This window comes from Folsomia candida, unplaced genomic scaffold (genome assembly GCF_002217175.1).
Source record: "Folsomia candida strain VU population unplaced genomic scaffold, ASM221717v1 Fcan01_Sc059, whole genome shotgun sequence".
NCBI classification, from domain to species: Eukaryota; Metazoa; Arthropoda; class Collembola; order Entomobryomorpha; family Isotomidae; genus Folsomia; species Folsomia candida.
Genome location: NW_019091251.1, coordinates 16,701 through 31,778, shown reverse-complemented (window position 1 = coordinate 31,778; position 15,078 = coordinate 16,701). Strand labels below are relative to the sequence as shown.

Genomic DNA, 15,078 nt, shown 5'->3' with positions numbered 1-15,078 from the left:
GTTGCCCTGAAGTGTTTCGACACATGCCGATTTGTGTCAAAATTGAAAGATGACATATTTGAAGCACCAACAACATTCACCGTCGACAGGTTCAAGGTAAGCCGGTCTTCGCAACGGAGTAAAGGTTACTATATGTCACGCTCAATATATTGCAACTAAATATGTACATATAAACGAACTGATCTGAAATATACAAAAAAATCAACGGGTTGGGTTTATGTTTATCTTAACAATTTATTTCCTTAATTTTGATAGTTTATTGAATAATGAAAAATTGTAAATATATCGATGCACACATGTACATATATCGTTCACTTTTGCAATCTGTAGTTACGGATGATATTTATTTCAAATTCAGAACTGTATAAGCATACATAGGTACATAGTTAAGGTTTAGCTTGGACACAATTTGCAAATTGAAAATTCATACATATTTTATCTTGTTTTGCATTTTACCTTCTCTAGCCTGATTCTATTGAAAAAAGGGCGGAGCGCAACCATCCCAGTGGACGCTGGTGGTGTCACGAAAGTGTCACACCCATTGCGTGTTTTTGTAAATTAGACTAATTAATTTCGGAACACAAAGCATTCTTTGTAAATCAATAACCTGGTTTCCATATTTTTTATCGCAATAAATATGGAACCGAGTACAAGTTTATATGTTTGCCAGAAACTTTGAACCTTCCTTATGTGTAAATATCTTTTAATGTCGCATGATTTCAAGTCTGGAAGGTAGAAAAAATTGGAAACGTGAATATTTTATGCACTAGGTTTCCTAAGAAAAGCCGAGATAAATGCGTAACAGAAACCTCCACAGAGTTGGAGTTGTCGGAATTATTTATTTTATCGAATAATTAGTATTTGCAAATTAGAAGTTAAAGATGGAGCAACTTTGAGGCTAAAGCTGAAAGATGGTCGATTTTTCCGTATTATGGAACGATGAGGAGATTACTTTCCCCGTGGGGTTCACATTATACATTTTTTAATTTTAATCTCACACATTTTAACAAATTCGAGCCATCGCACAAACTACTTTACCAAAGCTTGGTTTTATTGACGTGGACTACATAGTTTTGAAATGATTAGAAATTTTATTGCTACAGTTCACACCATCGCATGTTAGAAGAAAGAAGATATGCCCACGCAGTGTTTCAGGTCCAAGCCACGTAAGCGAATCGTATTCTTAAAGGCATTCTTTGGTATAGCTTTCGCCTATACCAAATTGTGCATGATAACAAGTAGACGCGTTATTAACAAAGTTATCACGTAAAGCGGAGGAATTTAGTGCAAAAATAGGGAGGTTTTGTCCGAAGCAAATATCAAATTGGCTTCGGATTGGCTTAAAAAATCGGGAAGCCAAACCAAATTGAATTTGCTTCAAGAAAGTTGGTTTTGTTACAAGCCAAAATCAAACCAAGAAAGTCAGTGGTGCCAAAATCAAAATCTTGAGTTTTGAGACACATTTTTTTCATAACACAAAAATACTTAACTATGAATTAACTATTTCACAAAATAATTATCTGTGCTGACATTATCTATAATTAACGTAATACCAATTAGTAGTAAATAGTGCAATTTGATATTTGCTTCGGACGAAACATCACTAATCACATTTCGTCAATCTGTGACGATATTTGAGGCGAGCCTATGTAGCATTGGAGCGAGAGGAGGAGAGTTATAATTTCTGCTCTAGCGTATGAGTTAAACTACAATGTTTTACCAAATTACTAAAATCGACGAATTGCTTGCTACGAAAGTAACAAACATATTTCTTGGCACGGTGCCGTCTTTTGTGCTTGTCTAAATTGCACTTAGAGTGACTCCTGTACTCGCCTATTACTTTTTACAACAGTGCAAGTTTCCGTAACACAAGTCAACTCACAAAGGATCGTGGAAAAGCGTATTAAATAAGTGGGAGTGAAAGATACTCAAAACCAAGTTTGATATCATGGTCTAAATCTTTGAGTCGTAGTCGCAGTGTGCTTTTGATTTGAGCAGTTGGTCTGTAAAAGAATTATTACTTCTCGGTGGAAGGTGTTTCAAAATTTATTGTGCATTTATCATTCTGAAATTACCATAAATTTCACAGACTCGCAGGAATGAATCTTCTCCCTGGTCACGGGGTGCAACGACTGGACGTGGCGTTTCAAATTACCCGAGAGCGAGAACTGTTTGCCACAATATGAGCAAGGACAATTTCTCCGATTTTTCCGATTTTCATGAACAACCCGGATATGCCTGCGCAAGTAGATAATACTCAAGAACTTCATTTGACAAAGGTTGCACTTGAAAATCTCTCGTGCACATTTTTCCAAATGGGTCATCTAGAAAATAAATATAAATTTAACCTCATTATGGTCAAATCAGGTACATCAAAACTTGTCTCTTGAGGACTAAATGTATTTTTAGCCCGAGTCAGGGCTTATGTAATCATCATGTCTGTCTGTCTGTCTGTCTGTCTGTCTGTCTGTCTGTCTGTCTGACTAACGATTACTCAAGAACGAGTTGACCGATTTGGATGAAATTTGGCAGAAACATGTATCTCGGCAATGCAACGACCGAGTTCGAACATGGGTCCGATCAAAAAGATTTGGACCAGTGGGGGTCGTCTGGGTGGATGGGGTATTATGCACCAAAATTTAAAAATTGTCGCAGAAAGCTGAAATTTGGTACACATGTAGAAGGGGGCAAATGAGGAGCTAAGTTCGAAGAGGGGCGAAATCGGTCAAGTGGTTGACCGGTGGGGGTCATGTGGGTGGGTGGGGTATTATGCACCAAAATTTCAAAATTGTCGTAGAAAGCTGAAATTTGGTACAGAGGTTGTTAATGGCTCCTAATGAAAGAATATGAAGTCAAATTTGAAAAAGTTTTAACCGGAGTCACCCTAGCGGGTGACCCATACCGTTTTTCAAAATCGTCCAATCGAGCCGAAATTAGGCATAGATGTTGCTAATGGCCCCTAATGCAAAAATGTGAAGTGAAATTTGGAAAGTTGTTATGCATAGGGACCCTATCGCATGACCCATACTGATTTTCAGAAGTTGTCTTAAAAAGATGAGATTCGGTACATTGATACTCTAGGGCTTCTTAAGAACGAATATAAGGTTAAAAGCGAGCATGGTGTCTCCAGAGAGACCCTTCCGGGTGACCCATGCCGGTTTTTGAAAGATATTAGTTGCAGCTGAAATTTGGCACAGCGGCTAAAAATGACTTCTATAGAGCAAATACAAATTTGTAACTTCTAAATTTGAAAGAAGCGACCCCAACTGGTCCTTGTAGGCAAGGTGAGGGATTTGCAAATAACTTTACACATTTAGTGCTAAGTAATACAACATTGCACCAGCCCCACCACGGGGGGGTGGAATAGTTGCTCGGAGAAGTCGGACACAGTAAAAATCAGATCCAATCCCTGACTCGGGCTATATGAAGGCTGCACTGGAGGTTTTTAATGCAGAGTTCTCAAAATTTCTCAAAACTTGGAGTATATCTTTAGTATTTTGTGTGAAACACACTTAAATAACAAGATAACTTTTAAAAATATTTTTCCCAAAAAATTCTGCAATTTTTTACATACCAATGTTAAATACTGGATTTTTCTGGTTTTTTGTGAACAAATTAAGAAATTAGACACTGGCTGAACAAATGCTCTCTCGTTTTACAGGAAATCATGGAAATTTAATTGGCTGAAATGACTCGTTCAAGTATTAACGAGGGAAACTTCAAAGGTGCCAGTCGAATCCAGGGTTCCCACCTATACCAAAATGATCACAATATACGACTTATGCAGTAAAGGGAAGGAATTTACGTGCACAAATCACTTTTCGCCAAGAGGAGACGATATTTGAGGCGAGCGTAAATAGGATTTTTGCACGTCACTTTACTTCATAAGTCGTACATTGTGCACATTTTGGTATAGGTGGGAACCCTGGGGTATGTAGATATATAATTAATATCGTACTTAAGGAAAATGCTTTTTTTATAATTACGGTCACAATTAGGTTAATATAAACTTTCGTCTTTATTTACCTCGTGCCGTTTCAGGTCGTGCAGTCCTGCGAAACTTCTTGCACAAATGGAACAATTATGCGTCTTCTCAGTCGTGTGGGTGGCTATGTGACGCTCAAGGTTGGTCTTGACCTTAAATTCTTTTCGGCATAAGGTACACGGAAATTTGGTCGGATTTTCGACATGGTCCATTCTCAAGTGTTTATTTAAACCTGTTTTGTTCTGATAAGTTTTATCGCAACCGGGAAAACTGCATGGCCAGCGGACCCTCGTCGGGTTGTGGACGGTTTTAATATTGTAAGAGCTGATAAACACCCGGGTACAAGTCTCACACATTCGGGGACGTTTTAGGTTGGTGTGACATCTCGGCATGTGGGCCACCAAGGCAACCGAGTTTTTTGAAACTTTCCTGTAAAGCTAAGCGATATGTACATTTTTATTAATTTAGGGAAGATTAGGGACCCCCCAATGTGTTTTTTTTTTGTGGAAGGAAATTTTTCTGAATTTGCGCGACCCCTAAATAGGTCACGAAATACAACATTTCTCACTTTCCCCTCAAAAATCTAAAACTTTGGGTAAGTTTTTAACTTCATGCTTTGAAAGTTAAATTAGAACCTTACTTCGCATTTCACTTGAGCATCTTTATCGTGCATGATGATGTGTTTCTTTAAGGCCTGCTTGTTTTTAGAGGTTTTTGAGCACTTGGAACATTCCAATTTCTTATCCATCTGGACAGCGAATATGTTGTGTTAAGATTTCTGTCGTTAAAACTTCTTTAGTCTAAGCAAAAATTTTAGTCGTGTCGGATTTATGTCCCTCGTCGTGTCCCTAGTCTGGTTGATTACTGAATAGAATTTTTTAAGAGTGAGTGAATCGTGTAGAAAAGGTGGTATTTTTTTGCCTTCACGTCCACATAGTTGGAAAACTAAGCAGGTGAAATAGGAATGATGGAGATACTTATTGTCCTTTTTTTATATATTCATAAAGTAACTGTCAAAACGTGGCTGGATATTTACATACTAATATGCAGCCAGCCCATTGAATGACTACTTTATCTGAATATATTGTCCACCTTCTGAGAATTTTAACCTTAAGCCGGGGAATGGATTTGTCTCATGGTAAAATTTATATTTGAACCTTTGCTCTCCTACCCAGTAAAACCAATTATAATAAAGCATATCATAAAAGAAATAAAGCATAGTATGCTTTATTTCCGTGCACATTTACATTTTCGAGATTATATTTAATATTTCATAATATTTGAATTTATTTGCATTCCATAGTTGGAGGAAGGCATGCTTAAAAAATAATAAAAATAATTGTAAGTGTATACAATTTGACATTGAGTGACCTTTTCCTGCTCTGTCGTGACCTATAAGGTCAAACGTAAGGTCACCATTAAATGCGGGATTACATTTCCTATGTATTAAATTCACATACGAGTGTATGCACAATTTGAAAAATGTGATATTTTTGTGATCTTGAAGGGTGTGACCTGTCCCCCCTATTTTCTAATCAGGTGTGCCCCTTGACCTAAAAACTTACGTTCAAGTCTTTATATCGTTGCGTTCACTATTTACCGGAGCAAGGAACGGTCGTATGTATGGACAGACGGACATATGTAAAGCCTTATAAATGACTTTCACCCCTGAATAACATTACCTTTTGTCAACTAGAGTTTGGGTCCTTCTTCATTTATATTTAGTTCACGTATTGTCACACACATATGTGCATAAGGAAATAGAAACAATAAAGGCAGAATATATACAAGTAAACCTCCCATGCTCAGGAAGACTACCTGATAAAATGTAAAGCTAAAATAGTGTGAACATAGAACCCAGATAATCAGAAGTTTTCACAGAAACTGGAAAATTTATTCATGTTCAAACAATTCTACTAAATTTTGAAAATTCAAAACAAGATAAAACGGAATTTAGATACAATCCGAAGAAATTAGTTAGACAATGGATTGCACCACGATTAATTCCGACATTGGTATGTACAGCTAAATATACTTTTAACAATTTTTTAGAAATATGTAGTAAAACAAGACACCTTGTTTCATATTTCAATATATAACCTTAAATAAGCATCCATTTTAAGTACTCAATAGCTAATAATCCGTGAACAAACAAGTTATACTTTAATTTTAGGCGACGGCCCCAGCGCATTCCAAACTCCACCCGAAAATTCAATAGCAACGGTAGAAAAAAATTTCAAAGTGGGTGGAACCTCCAATGGCGGTAACGCAATACGTAAGTGTCCATTTGTTTTTTTTTCTAATTAAACAACTTAATAAGGTCAGCTATTCTTAGGGATGGGTCAAGAACGTCGTCTAAAAGAATTGTTCAAAGTTGCGAGTTTAAGAAACTACGTTCTAGCAGATTTTGCAGATATGAGAAAATTACAGGCTCTGGAACCACCCAATTCAAAACAGGAACATATCAGGAAAGCTGTGGGAAGATTGTCGTCATTATCACTACAAAAATTTGCACGTACAGAGTTACAAAAGTATTACAATGTCCAAGACGCGTATCAGATTTGTTCCCATCTTGTTCACTTTTCATGTTTGAAAAAATATGGAAAACAGAAATTGGAAAGATCACCAGGTTTTAAAATTTTATTTTTATTTTTATGGGTCGGAAATTAAATGGCTATTTTAATCAAATGCTAATTTAGCCATATTTTTCATCTACAGAGCTGCATCTCCCGGCGTGCATGAAAAACCCGTCCCACCCAAGTTTTGCCTTGGGTGAATTTGATTTTGGTGCAATTTGAACTGGATTTATTTTAAAATTGGGCAATTTCATATTATCAAAATATACGAAAAGCGTTATCTTAACACTGGATTTTTAAGAGTGTACATACATTTTAGAAATAGAAGTAAAGTATCTACACTCTTAGAAATGTTAGAAAGTACATATTTATCAGAGAATTAGATGGAGTTAGTAATTATATTTGACATCAAGAAATTGTATTCATGTTTATTTCTGAATTAAATAAATAACTAAATATGTCACAGACAATTTATGATTTATAAAGCAAAAATTCAGTATGAACTTAGCAGTAGTAATTTCACCTCGTTCGTTTCATACATAGGTAGTTTTGGAACCTTTACTTAACTATTATTCTGAAAAACACTTTGGTAAATCCATAAAGGATTTGAAATAATTGTTAATTATTTCGTGCCTGGCTTTCAGTGCTAATCCATGTTGGTTCCATGGGAATAGTGCCATACCATGTTGCCATGATTGATTGTATTTACCTAGTGTGGGACAATTTTGCATGTATTTATGTATAATTATAATTACTTCAATGTTACATGTATGTACAAATATTTACTTATAATGCATATGATTTCATAAGTTTTATATTTTAATCAATAACATTTCAATATGCATACATAAGCAAAGTTAATTAATGTCATAATTTTAATTTAATAGTGTTGGACACTCACAAAATTTTGCGTATATACAAACATGTTGGTTCAAAGGGTTAGATTACATAAAACTATTTAGCAAATAGCAGCATAATACTTTATTGTATTGACACGGGTTTTGCTTACTTTACATCTAGTACTTAGTGACGATGCAGCGTCGTGATGGATGAAAACTTTGTCCAACTCCCCAGGGTGCTTGTTTGGAATTTCCACTTCTAACAACTTTCGTAAAACATTGTCCACATATTACTTAAAGTAATGTGAGCATTTGGCCTTGCAGGTATTAATTTTATAACCCCATGGCCCGTCATTGCACCGACCACCATGAATCGATCAGAGAACTATTCTGTTTTCTGGCACACATAGTTTCACACTCGTTTCCGGTCCTTTGTGTAACAAATTCCTTTTGACCTGTTGCAGTCTTCAACGAAGAAGAGTGCCTCATCTAGTATGACGACATATTTGGACCTTTTACCCGCAAGATGACCCTCATATAGCTTCCTATTGTTTGTTTCTCTGTTTGCAATATGAGATGGTTTTAGTGCGTGGAGTTTTGCCTTCTGCTGCACGGTTTTTCAAAAATCTTGATGAATGATTGTATTAACATACGACTTGGATACCTGGCATTGCTTTGCGATCTCTCTTTGGGTCGGGGGATTCGCCTTATCAGTGAGACGGTCAATTTTGTTTAGGATGGCAGAATTCTTCTTTTTGGAGGGGTATGAATTTCGTGGTATACCTCGGCCGGATGCAACTGATTGTTGTCGCTTTCCTTTACAATTAACAATATTATGCTGACGCCGAGATGAATTCCAGATTTTTCCATGACCGTTTCGATACCGTGAAGGGTCAAATTAACTTCGGAAACCGCTTTCACGGACTCTTCCACTTTGGGGTCAATTTTTCGCAGTATTTTTAAAGGTAGAAATTTGATACTTGGCACACGTGTTGATGTGAAATTCAAAATTATGTGTGCCAAATTATATGGCGCAAATTGAACCATGCGTTCGCATGCTACCCCTGAAATTGTCTTGTTCGTATAATCTACGGGCTACCTGTAATTGTTGAGTCAGCCGAGATTCCAGTCCATAATTGAAGAATTTGGGCGACGTGATATGGGTCAAGGAATGTTGCTGTGAGGAGAGGAAGCCAGCCCAGTCATTGAGATGCGACATATGTTGATGTTTTGGGAGAAGGGAGAATTGTGTAGATAAAATTGTGTAGATAAAATTACGACATCCGATCGGTGGTAGGTAGATTAGAAGGGGAGGAGGCGAATGTGATATGGAATCGTGGGTCCTGTTGCTCCTGCAAACCTTGCCTACCGGAAAGGGAAGAAGAACAAAGTCCACGCATTGGAGAGTGATGACAAGTCGTAGTACGCTTCCTCCCGATGTGGTCACTGATTCCCAACGAAGAATGACCCCCAGGCGTCCCTTGGGTGGAGACGAATGATGATGGCTGGACGAGCGTCCTCTGTTCCGGCCCCCATCATTTGGCGACAAATGTAGCAAGATGTGGCGACGAAGTAACAATGATGTACCCGGTCCTCCTCGTGTATGATAATGCAGTTCGGTTTTAACAAGACACACACACAGCATTCTGCCCCCCAAAAAATTCTGAGATGATTGTCCCGTAGTGTTGACGAATGTCAGAAAGATATTCTTTCAGTAGCCTGGGTAGTTCATTGCAGTATTTTCAGTGCACCATTTAACAGTTGACACTTTCATACGCAAAGCGCAAAGAAAGAGCTTAGTAAAGTGTGTAGTTGTTACGTTTAGCCGATTGAAATGCAGAGACTCGACCACTCTCCTCCTTATCTCAAACCGAACCCACATTTATGAGTTCGGTTTCCGGTTCGGTTCGGTTCGATGTGCATACATGCACATCTATGTACCTGAATACGTACATCCATTTTTACATTAAAATTTCTATATGTTCGTACGTACAAGAAATACATATGCATATATTTTAACATGCGTGCGAAAAGTGTTAAAGTTTGACATTTTTGAGGTTTGACCAGTCCACACAGTCGCCAGTTCATCGTAGGCCAATCTGATGGTTCTTTCTGCTATTAATTTTACTTTATTTCATCCATAGCTTCAATTTCAGCAAAAATCTCATCTTGCCCCCACTACACCCCCGACTACGATGGGATGTGGCGGTCACTCTGTATTAATTTATGGTGCCGTATTGTGAGCACAGGATTGTCAAATGTTGACCAGTTCAAAATTTGTCATGATTTTACTTTTTTCGAGATAACCACACCCCCTGACTGGAGGAACCTAGGTCGCATAATGGTGTTTATGATTCAGGCCGCAATGTGGTACAATCCATGTGAAACGAAACCAATAATTAAGAAAAAACAATTTGACCACACACCCTCGCCCTAAGGGGGGTGGTCCGATTGACCACATGACCGAACTTGGCCACCCCCAAGAATTAGAAGTCGATGCCCAAAGCAGATTCAAAAATATCGATCCGTTCAAAAAATATGTGATAGACGCCAAATAAACATCCACCCCATAGAACTAGAGTGAGCTCAGATAGAAGTGCAAACATCGAGTACAAAATTTGAAACTTTAGAAATTTTTTTCTCAGCCATTTATGGCCATGGAGTCAAAACCTTTTAGGGTTAAGGTTACACTCATGTAAAACTTTCATTGGTAAAAATTTCAACCCGATCTGTTACTGACAACCTCGTAAGTTGACCTCCTTAGTAACATCGTTGTTTAGACCTTTCTAAAACTATCAACTAAAAATTATCATTAAAGGTTGTAATAACTTATAATTATATTACCTTATAGCCTTATAAGAAATATTATTTGAATATATAATTGCTACTAACATAATATACGACGCCATAATAACTTTATAATTAGTCTAGACTGGGGAATAACATATCTAAAATTAAATACTTTAATTTAGATACAAATTAATTCAATTTAATTTAACTTTAAATTTGAAAATTTAATTTAAATTCTCCAATTTTAAATAATTCTAAATTTCAAAATTTAAATTAAATTTCAAAATTTGCACCGCACCGCCATTATGTGGTTCGTATGCGCCCTGGATTCCGACCCCGGTCTGGCATTAGTGTAATTAATAGTATTTAGAGGCGTGTTTTCATAAATCACACCCAACAGTTTTTCACAATTCGAGCATAATTTCATTCAAAAAGTGAGCAACACATTGACACTTGCATCTCTCACACAAACTAAAAATGTAGCTTTAGTAGATTTTTTAAACATGAATAGTCTGCATCCGGCAAACTGTGCAGAAAAGAATATTGGTTGAACTGCTGCACATTTTAACATCAAATATTTAAATTTCCCCCTTGTCAGGAATTGTCGTTTCCGACGAATCAAACAACCCGACCGAGCCAGTAATTTTTTCGACTCTTCAAAAATACCTGCACCCGCAGGAATCAACAGCTGGGCGAATAAGATCGTAACTGCGGAGGAAAAAGGAAAAATCCAGGCTAATTCGAGTGGCAGAAGGGCACCCAGCTTGATGGTAACATAGTTGTAAAATGCGATCAAAACTGTCAAAATGACGAGACCAACGAAGAAAAATTGTTCCACTTTTGGACATAATTCGTGAAAAATTATTTTAACGCGGGAAAAATATTTCAAACATTTGTTAATACTGGAAATTTTTTCTAACCTAGCGTCGAGATGTAGCATATCGTCTAAAATCGAGGCAAACAAGGTGGTCAGGATCATCCCGGAGAATAACGTGGCCATAGTGAATTCCAGGATAGATTCGGTCAAAATGAGAAACCGTACGGTGAGAAGGATCAAATAACAGGGAAAATTGTGACTAAAATATACAGGAAGATGGGCATTTAGCAGGATGACGAAGGGGTCACAATTAGAAAACGCTAAGATTGCAGATATCAGATATGGAATCACGTAGACGTGGATGTACACCGTTTTGGAGAGAAGTTTCCCGATAGAGGTGACGTTGGGAGATGGGCGTGGTGTTGAAGCTGAGAAGTAAATAGAATTAATTCTGAGACGGGGAAAAAATTTGGGAAATTTTGCATCTGCCGTGCCACAATAAATATATTGGATTGATTCTTTGCCCTATGGCCTGTTTTCAAAAAAATCTGAGAGGTTGTCTATCTAAAGTGCATTTATGTGGCGAATAAAAGTTTTTAATTGAAAAAATAAAAATAAAATGGTTGATCAAATTTATTTGAATGTTTCTACAAAAATTATACTTAATTTTGAAGAAAAATTTAAAGACTGTAAATTTTTTAACAATACACTATTAAAAATATGGTAAATTTGTATTTATACACACTCCGCGCAGGTATAGATTTGATATTATCAAACTAATCCGATAGAAAGGTATTAAATACCTTTCTATCGGATTAGTTTGTTTCCGAGTGGTAATTGTTTTATTACTATAGCATTCATTACTAAATGGTAATGATCGTTATTACCGCGCCGGTTGAGTCATACATGCACTCCCGCCGGTAATAATTCATTACCAAGAGTGTAGATGTATAAATGGTTGTACCAATATTCGAACTTTATGTTTAAATATTCATAAAACCAGCACAATTATTCTACTGTTCGCTACAAAAATAGAAAACAGTTTTTAAATTTTTCTAAATTAATATTTTGTGGGCCGTGTAAACCTAATGTGCCAGATAATTTCTCAGGATTTTATGTGTAAACTACTGCTTATGAACAAACAATTGGTAAATATCTTATAATTTAGCCTCGGATCGAACCCCTTAAATATTTACATACTTGATTCGGACAGTTCTTCACTTTCTGCTAATAAGTTGTTCCATGAGAAAACCACTTCGTTCCCCCAGTACAGGTAGAGACCGTTGATTACGAGACCAACCGGAAATACGCCACAGGTAAGGGCAGACATCAAGAGCGGTAAAAGATGCTCACTCTCTAAAGTCGTAATGTCACACAAATTGGCAAAATTTGACGTAATCTTGGCAATAGCAAGATTTGCACAAATTATGGAAACCATTGTAAATCGACTCGTGCGTACGATACACTTATAAATCGGGGCCTTATTCAAGGTCAACTTTCGAGTCGACGAATTTATCAGACAGGGCATTAGGCTGGCACGAAATGTTGAATTGAACCCCAGAAAAGCCAACCTGATTGGATTTTGAGACATTTTTCCAGTTACTGTTTGTGCAACGTGCATGGCTGAAGTTTTACAATGCATTAACTAAAAGCATAAATTCAGCTTTCAGGAATATTCGTCTGCCATTGAAGTCCAGTAATAAATTCAATTTTCAGTTTTAGATAAGCCTGATTACCGCGCGTTTTTTAAATGGAATACCCTTTTATAGCAAAAACATGCACATTCAATTACATACATATTTATGCAATTTAATCAAAAAACAAGATAGTTTGTCGGATACTACAAGCATAATTTGGGTTCCAAATTTTTGAATTATTTTTTCCCAAATGAAACCTAAAAAACAATATTTGGCAAATGTTTGCAGAAATATTTGAGTTAAAAAATTTATTGATTCAATCTTTTTGGTAGGTTTGAAAGTTAAGATTTGCCAGCATTTAATATTGATAGTCAACAAGTTATGTTGAATATAGGGCGGAAATTTCTATGGCTGGGAATTCTATACGAATTTCAGAAATTATTAAAAAATAATCTAAAATACCATCGCTTAGCAGAAATTGAGAATCAGCTAAAGATTTAAACTCCTACCACACTTATGAAAGCATGCAATGAATAAACGCTCCAGCCGTATAAAAAGGTAGCGTCAGAGTTTCCTTTAATGTGACACTCCATATGAAAATTAAGTGTTTTTTGACCCCATGACCCCGATGATGTCGTCAAATGTCAAAAATTTTGGCGTCAATGCCGAGTTTCCCGATGGTGACATCCACAGGTCAGGTTAGGTTAGCTAACCTAACGACCTACAAAGCCCATCTTCGAACTCGTCCGTACTTTGACAATTTGAAACACGTTGTATTTATATTTTGAAACAGTAAAATATAATAGTTAACAAATCGATAAACTGGAATCGCATGGAGGAATATTTCCACCCATGAGGACGCTGTGGTGAATTATTATTTATTTTTGTTAAATGACAAGAAAATTGGAAATAAATCCTATAACGTTAAGTTCGTTTATTCAAAAGCGAAATTATTCGTAAATTACTAAACAAATTGATGCACTCTTACGCAACTGGTATTATTTTTCACAAATCATTACCGGCCAGAGTACATACAACATATATGACTCTACCTGCGTCGGTAATAATGATCATTGCGGTTTAGCAATGTTGTGGTAATGAAATGTTTACCGATCAGAAACAAACTAATACCAATCCGGTAGGGAATTATTACCAAATCAATACAAGTATGAAGTATACATATATCTGACTTTACCGGATAATTTAGAGTGAATAATTTATTTTCAAATTTTGAATTATAAATGATCGATATGGATATTGGGAAAATGGTGGGCGAGATTTTTGGGACAGGGAATTACTATCGACCGGACAAAATAAAGACGCTAAAATGAGGACAAAAAATCTGGAATAAAGGTGGACACAAAAAATGTCGAAAATTTATTGTCTCAAGTAATCAAAAATAAACCCTGTAAAAACTGTACAATTTGTGCAGTACAAATCAAATTTTGTTACAGCCTGCCTCAGCTACCAATGGTAGCTGAGGACAGATGACATATTGACATATTGACAGATGGATATCTTTATTTGGTGGAATAAATGAGAATTTACACAAATCTTTAACATGGAAAGACTAACCTTTTAACCCTTAATTCACATAGGCAGATATTCATTCTGTTTAATACATTTTCAGTACAACTTACAAGTAAGCAAGATAATATTGAGACATTTATCTGTGTACCGTAAACATGTCTCTTTGGGAGTACTTCTCCTTCGAAAGCGTTTTTACAACAAGGCCAACTCTGGTGGGTGTCAATTTGGCATTTTTGAATCAAACTTTTTCAAGAAATTGTGCTTAGTGGTAGAATGTCTACCCAACGACATATGCAAACTTCGTGGCATTCGCCTTATTGAGTCTTTTTCTGTGGACATTCTTAAGTGGTTTTTATAAGTGCTCCCAGCCTCTGTAGAACATGCATCAAAAATGATTAACGCTTGCAGTTAAAAATGGCAGCGAGAGTTTTGATACAAAAATTCAGTACTACAATGTTAACAACTGAATGCTTTTTAGTATCAGTTGTGACTTTGTAATTGCAAGGCAGTGCAATTACAAAGTCACAAGATAATTTTGCTAAATTAAATTGACAATTCGTAAATGTTAACGTCAAGTTGACGGAAAAGTTGACAATTTTGAATTTTACAACTTGTCATAAATGTCATAATTGTCAATAAAAATAAATGTCAGACATTTATGACATTTATGACTTTTATGACATGACAAGTTGGCAATGTAAATCCTTAACTGACTTACGGTAAGATTACTTAAGATTTACCATATTTTTCAAAGCAGTGGAATACAAAAATTATTTTGGATCTGTTAGAGATTTCAATCGGCAAAATTATTACAAAATGGGTGTTATCTGATTAAGTTTTTACTTTTTGCAGCTTTTATAACTTCATATTTGAGCAATTTAAAATCCAGAATTTCTCGTTTTTA

The 15,078-nt window shown here is 36.2% G+C and overlaps 2 protein-coding genes across 3 annotated transcripts; one reads left to right on the top strand and one right to left on the bottom strand.

Annotated features, from left to right (window-relative positions):
• Positions 1–320: 320 nt before the first annotated feature.
• On the bottom strand, positions 321–4,834 carry LOC118433573 (zinc finger protein 596-like). The gene is made up of 4 exons (XM_035845580.1): positions 4,626–4,834; positions 4,027–4,422; positions 2,076–2,324; positions 321–2,003 (listed from the first exon to the last, which is right to left on the bottom strand). The coding sequence occupies exons 1-4, from the start codon at positions 4,731–4,733 to the stop codon at positions 1,947–1,949; spliced, it is 810 nt and encodes a 269-aa protein (XP_035701473.1). The 5' UTR covers positions 4,734–4,834; the 3' UTR covers positions 321–1,946.
• Positions 4,835–5,549: 715 nt separating this feature from the next.
• On the top strand, positions 5,550–7,031 carry LOC118433579. 2 transcript variants are annotated; one of them, XM_035845604.1, is made up of 4 exons: positions 5,550–6,000; positions 6,159–6,260; positions 6,321–6,614; positions 6,704–7,031. In XM_035845604.1, exons 1-4 carry the CDS (start codon positions 5,970–5,972, stop codon positions 6,781–6,783), a joined length of 507 nt encoding a protein of 168 aa, XP_035701497.1. In that variant the 5' UTR covers positions 5,550–5,969; the 3' UTR covers positions 6,784–7,031. The 2 variants fall into 2 exon arrangements, with proteins under 2 accessions (XP_035701497.1, XP_035701498.1); XM_035845605.1 differs by having other exon boundaries at positions 5,552–6,000; positions 6,416–6,614.
• The last annotated feature ends 8,047 nt before the right edge of the window (positions 7,032–15,078 follow it).

Bases quoted from the DNA above. Each gene is read 5' to 3' on its own strand.
- LOC118433579 (XM_035845604.1), top strand. From the start codon at position 5,970: ATGGATTGCACCACGATTAATTCCGACATTG. The intron at 6,261-6,320 runs GTAAGTGTCCAT...AGCTATTCTTAG, and splicing joins CAATGGCGGTAACGCAATAC to GGATGGGTCAAGAACGTCGT. The intron at 6,615-6,703 runs GTTTTAAAATTT...TTTCATCTACAG, and splicing joins GAAATTGGAAAGATCACCAG to AGCTGCATCTCCCGGCGTGC.
- LOC118433573 (XM_035845580.1), bottom strand. From the start codon at position 4,733: ATGGATAAGAAATTGGAATGTTCCAAGTGCTCAAAAACCTCTAAAAAC. The intron at 4,423-4,625 runs GTAAGGTTCTAA...CATATCGCTTAG, and splicing joins ATGCTCAAGTGAAATGCGAA to CTTTACAGGAAAGTTTCAAA. The intron at 2,325-4,026 runs GTAAATAAAGAC...TTTATTTTCTAG, and splicing joins ACGACCTGAAACGGCACGAG to ATGACCCATTTGGAAAAATG.